The sequence below is a fragment of the Plecotus auritus genome (genome assembly GCF_963455305.1).
Source record: "Plecotus auritus genome assembly, chromosome: 15".
NCBI lineage: Eukaryota > Metazoa > Chordata > Mammalia > Chiroptera > Vespertilionidae > Plecotus > Plecotus auritus.
In genome coordinates, this window is record NC_137781.1 from 13632315 (window position 1) to 13638029 (window position 5715).

Genomic DNA, 5715 nt, shown 5'->3' on the forward strand with positions numbered 1-5715 from the left:
GTTGCTTCTGGCACACACCCGGACTAGGGCCCTGGAACCTGCAACCAGGTACATGCCCTTCACTGGAATCAAACCCAGGACCTTTCAGTCCGCAGGCCGATGCTCTATCCACTGAGCCACACGGCGAGGCCTGGAGATGGTTGCTCTCCATGCAGGTGACAGTGGGCTCAGCGATCCAGGGAGGCGAAGGCGATAGTGATCAGACACTGACGCAGTAACCGGGACTCCAGGCAGATGGCGCCCAGAACACCACATGGGGACAGAAGGAACCACCCAGCAGCCCTGGGCCTCTTCCTCCCAAGGCGGGTCCCTAGGTCTGTTTGCTCCCCCCATAGGCTCCTCTTGGAGCGTCCCTTACCCAATTGCGCCAGAGGGGGGCACTGTTGCCTGTGAGTGAAACCAGGTTAAGTGCCAGGAAGCGCCGGAAAGTAGTGCCCGTCTCCCCACCCACGGCCATCACACAGCCGGGCGCATCTCAGCTTGTGCGCAACCTGAAGCGCGGTGTGGCCCCGCGCCCCGCACCACCGACCTTGTCCGGGGGCCCAGCTTCCCAGGCGGGTCTTCCCCGCCGCTGGGCGTCCTCCCGGTTTCCACGTAACAATGTAGCGGGGGCGGCGCCAGCGGCCTCATTTGCATACGGAGGCTCGGCCAATGGTCAGGGCGGGGGCTTGGGAACGCAGCGTCACCAACCGCCCGCGCGCGGGTGCCGGAGTGGCCGCAGACCTGGAGGCGGGCGCGGCGGAGCCCAGCGCGGGGGAACAGGCCCTGGAGCCCGTTCCCCCGGCGCTGCTCGTCCGCGAGGCCCGGCCCAGCACAGAGACCACGCAGTCCCGGGGGCGCCCTGCCGCGTTGTCGGTGGGGAGGCTGATGAAGCAGTTACTCAAAGCCAGCCAGGTGGGGGCGCGGGAAAGTGGGGGGCTAGGTCCCCGACGCTCCGGGACCTCTGGGGCTCCAGATCTGCCCGCCTACGAGTGCGCAGGGGTGGAGTGAGGGGCTGGGGGCGGAGGACGTGGCGGGTCGCAGGGTCTCCGCGCGGAGAGGGGGGGCGACCGGGAATCCCGCTGGTGCCTCTCCCCCCTTCCCACGCGCTGGGAGGACGCAGGGAATGCGGGGTCCTGCCCGCCTCGGGTTCGGCGCTTCCCGCGCGTGCGCCTAGCGATGGACCCGTTGGACTGCGCCTCCCTCCGGCCAGGGTTCCCCACCGCCTTCCTTCCTCCCCCTTCGTCTCTCCCGGTCGCCCCGGCCTGGCCCCCAGGTGGGGGGACACCTACACAGGCGAGTCAACAGTGTTAGACACACCCCCACGCACGCGCAGAGGATAACAGACCACACCGCGGGGACGTCCTGGAGAGCTTCCCGGAGGAGGAAGCTTTGTCATGGTCATGGGAGAAGGAAGCAGGAGGAGCAATTGGGGGTTGGGGTCTGGGAGGAAAGGAGGAAGGGCGTTCTGTGCTGAGGGAACAGGAAAACTGGCCTGGAGGAGTGAGATTGGGGAGTGTGGACACTGGTGAGTGTGGACGCTGGTGAGTGTGGACGTTGGTGAGTGTGGACACTGGTGAGTGTGGACGTTCGTGTGTGTGGACGTTGGTGAGTGTGGACGTTGGTGCGTGTGGACGCTGGTGAGTGTGGACGTTGGTGAGTGTGGACGTTGCTGCGTGTGGACGCTGGTGAGTGTGGACGCTGGTGAGTGTGGACGCTGGTGAGTGTGGACGCTGGTGTGTGTGGACGCTGGTGAGTGTGGACGCTGGTGAGTGTGGACGCTGGTGCGTGTGGACGCTGGTGAGTGTGGACGCTGGTGAGTGTGGACGCTGGTGAGTGTGGACGTTGGTGTGTGTGGACAGTGTGTGTGTGGACGTTGGTGAGTGTGGACATTGGTGAGTGTGGACCTTGGTGAGTGTGGGCGTTGGTGAGTGTGGACGCTGGTGAGTGTGGACGCTGGTGAGTGTGGGCGTTGGTGAGTGTGGGCGTTGGTGAGTGTGGAGAAGCCGATTTGTATTCCAAACTGCAGCCTCCTCCGGCCACGGCAGGCTCACCCTGTAAAACCTGTCCTCTCCCTGCTCCCCTGGACCTGCACTCCGCTCTCCCTCCCCACAGCCCCCAGTGTTGCTAGAACCAGTGAGGGACACCCTTTGGGATACACATTCCTGAGTGAGGGCTCGCCCTGCGCCTCCCACAGACTGGCTCCTGAAAAGCTGCCGGGATGAGCGGATTCTCGTTGCCTCAGTCCGAGGCCCAGGCCCTCTCTGCCCTCAGTCTCTCCCCTTCCCTGGATGCTGCCTGGGTGAGGTCGGGGTTCCGGCTGGGGGCCCTGGGTGGACAGGGCTGCCCTTCTGGGAGATGGTCCTACAGGAGGGTCGGATGGGGAGGGGCGATGGTGGACTCCCTGCTGACCCTGGGCGCTCTGAGGGGTCTCTGGGGGCAGGTTCATCTCCTGACCTGGGACACGGTGTGAGGCCGAGACAGGGCTACAGACTTTTTGGCCTTTCCAGCCTAAATGGAGATTTAAAAATACCAGTGCAGCCCTCGCTGGTTTGGCTCACTGGCTAGAGCCGTGGTCGGCAAACTGCGGCTCGCGAGCCACATGCGGCTCTTTGGCCCCTTGAGTGTGGCTCTTCCACAATATACCACGGCCTGGGCGAGTCTATTTTGAAGAAGTGGCGTTAGAAGAAGTTTAAGTTTAGAAAATTTGGCTCAAAAGAAATTTCAATCATTGTACTGTTGATATTTGGCTCTGTTGACTAATGAGTTTGCCGACCACTGGGCTAGAGCATCAGCCTGCAGACTGAAGGGTCCTGGGTTCCATTCCTGGCCAAGGACACATTCCTGGATCCCCAGTGTGGGGCGTGCAGGAGGCATCTGATCTTTGATTCTCTCTCATCACTGATGTTTCTGTCTCTCCTTCTCCCTTCCTCTCTAAAAAAAATAGAAAATAAAAGGATGTTTTGTTCTAAGTATCCAAGTGCCAAGGTCCAGAAACTCTGCCTCATAGACTGGTTTTTCCTCCTGCCTCCTGCTGGAAGGCCTTTCCCTCCAGGCTGCCCTTTAAATGCTCTCCTCAGATGCCCCGCCTCCTGGGAGCCAGGCCCCGGGTGATCCCCACCCCCACTCTGCAGGTTCCCAGAATCCCCCCTGGGAGTCCACAAAATGCCCATTGCTGGGGACGTTTGCAATAGTGTGCACCCAGGACTAGTCTCGTCTCTTGTTTTCATTGTCCCTCCTTGTACTTTACCTGAATGCCTTTATAGCGACTCCTTGATGGAACTCTGGCTCCGGGGATGACAAGGGTCCCTCTTATTTGTTTTATTTTTGGTTGGTTTTTGTTTTATTTTGTTGGTGTGTTGTTTTTTTATTGTACTTTTATTGATTTCAGAGAGGAAGGGAGAGGGAGAGAGAGACGGAAACATCAATGATGAGAGAGAATCATGAATCAGCTGCCTTCTGCATGGCCCCCACTGGGGATTGAGCCTGCAACCTGGGCATGTGCCCTGACCGGGGATCGAACCATGACCTCCTGGCTCCTAGGTCGGCGCTTAACCACTGAGCCATACCAGACGGGCCATCTTATTTGTTTTTGTTTCTACTGGAGCCCCTTCCATGTGCTCTCACCTACAGTAGGAGCATAGTAAACATCCTTCGAGCGAGTGACATTGTACCTCCCTATGTCCTCAGATATGGTTACTCCTTCCCGTAACTTTCTTAAAGGACTGAGTTAAAAAAAATCCAACAGGCCTGGCTGGCGTGGCTCAGTGTTTGAGTGTGGACTGTTGAACCAGGAGGTCTGGATTCAATGCCTGGTCCGGGCACATGCCCACGTTGGGCGCTTCATCCCCAGTGTGGGGCGTGCAGGAGGCAGCTGATCCATGGTTCTCTCTCATCAGTGATGTTTCTCTCCCTCTCCCTTCCTGTCTGAAGCCAACAAAAATACATTTAAAAAACAACGAACAAATACAAAACAAAGGCTGAATCTAAGAGTGGTGTGTGTGTGTGTGTGTGTGTGTGTGTATGTGTGTATGTGAGAGAGAGAGAGAGAGAATTTGCGTCAGATACTGTGATCACAAATCATTGTATATTATAATTATTTGTCTTTATTTCTGCAGGTAATTAGTGAAAAAATAAATGGCATTGAAGGCACGAAACTAGATGACCACTTTCTTGACATGGAAAGGGTAAGAGCATTTTAATGTCAATTGTGTGAAGAATGTGAGTCTCCTCACATGATCTCACTCCTATGTGGAGTCTCAGTAACAAAATACCAAACTGATGATCGGAGTGGATGCAGAGACGTGCACGCATGGAACAGAGTGCGGAACCTCGGAGGGAAGGTGGGAGGTAATCAACCAAGGACCTTGCATGCATCTGTGCATGGCCCAGGAACGCAGACACTGGGGTGGTGAGGGCCTGGGTCGGGGGGCAGAGGCAGGCTGGAGGGGAGCAATGGGAGAAAAAGTGGACATATGTAATAATTTCAACAATAACGAATTCTTTTAAAAAAGAGAGAAAGAAATCTAGGGGAAACATTTTTAAAAAGGAAACAAATTTGACTGTAGTTGTGAGATGAGACACCGATACTGTGAAGAGAGTAGAGTCTAGGATGCTCATACACAGGAGTGGATCCTGGGACCCAAAAGGCAGTTTTTTCCCAGGTCTAAGCCCAAATGAGGACCCTTGATTATGAAGGAGCCTGGATATGGCTCACTGGTTCCCTCTAGTGGACAAAATTCAGAATGCTTGCTATATACTAGAGGCTCTGTGCACAAAATTTGTGCACAGTTAGGGTCCTAGGCCTGGTTGGTGATTGGGGCTAATCTGTGGGGTGATGGGGGCGGGCCTCCACTGGCACCCACCTTGGCTGGCTTGGGGTCTGCAGGCTGGGAGCAGCTCTTTCATTGAGCATCTGCTCCCTGGTGGTCAGTGCGCATCATAGCGACTGGTCGTTCCGCCAGTAGTTTCACCTTTTGGTCAATTTGCATATTAGGCTTTTATTATAGAGGATATACATTCTTACTGACTTCAGAGAGGAAGGGAGAGGGAGATAGAAACATCAATGATGAAAGAGAATCATGGATTGGCTGCCTCCTGCACGCCCCTCACTGGGGATTGAGCCCACGACCCAGGCATGTGCCCTGACCAGGAATCAAACTGTGACCTGATTCATAAGCTGTGCCCACTGAGGCACACTGGCTGGGCAAGATGGGCAGTCTTGGCAAGCAGTTAAAAAGCCTGAGCATTGTGGTTATGCGCCTTGGAGATCAGAGTGTGTTTCTGGGCCGAGATCCTCATATGGATACATATTGAGGCCCACGTGGAAGCCCCGGCTGTGTGCCCTGGGCACGGCAGCTGTGTGCCGCATCACCAGGTCCTGGTGCGGCCCTCAGCCGGCCTGAGGGCCTGCACGGGCGGGTTTGCCCAGAGCGCTTCTCACCTTGCATTTCTGTTGTGACCGTTACGGGGAACATTCGTGCATGTGAACGCCCTGGGGAAGTGCGACGGGACTCCTTTTTTTTCCAATGTGTTTCGCCTGGCTGGTGTGGCTCAGTGGTTGAGTATCAACCTATGAATGAGGTCATGGTTTGATTCCTGGTCAGGGCACATGCCCGGCTTACGGGCTCAATCCCCAGTGTGGAGCATGCAGGAGACAGCTGATCTGTGATTCTCTCTCATCAGTGATATTTCTCTCTCTCTCTCCCTCTCCCTCTCCTTCCTCTCTGAAATCAA

General features: G+C 56.4%; 1 protein-coding gene across 1 annotated transcript in view; it reads left to right on the forward strand.

Annotated features, from left to right (window-relative positions):
• The first annotated feature begins 687 nt into the window (after positions 1 to 687).
• The window catches only part of SH3GL3 (SH3 domain containing GRB2 like 3, endophilin A3), a 22540-nt gene continuing 17512 nt past the window's right edge, over positions 688 to 5715 (forward strand). Inside the window, exons 1-2 of the mRNA XM_080651674.1 lie at positions 688 to 894; positions 4098 to 4166. Coding sequence (XP_080507800.1) covers positions 868 to 894; positions 4098 to 4166 — 96 coding nt within the window. The 5' untranslated portion in view covers positions 688 to 867. The remainder of the gene's footprint in view (positions 895 to 4097; positions 4167 to 5715) is intronic.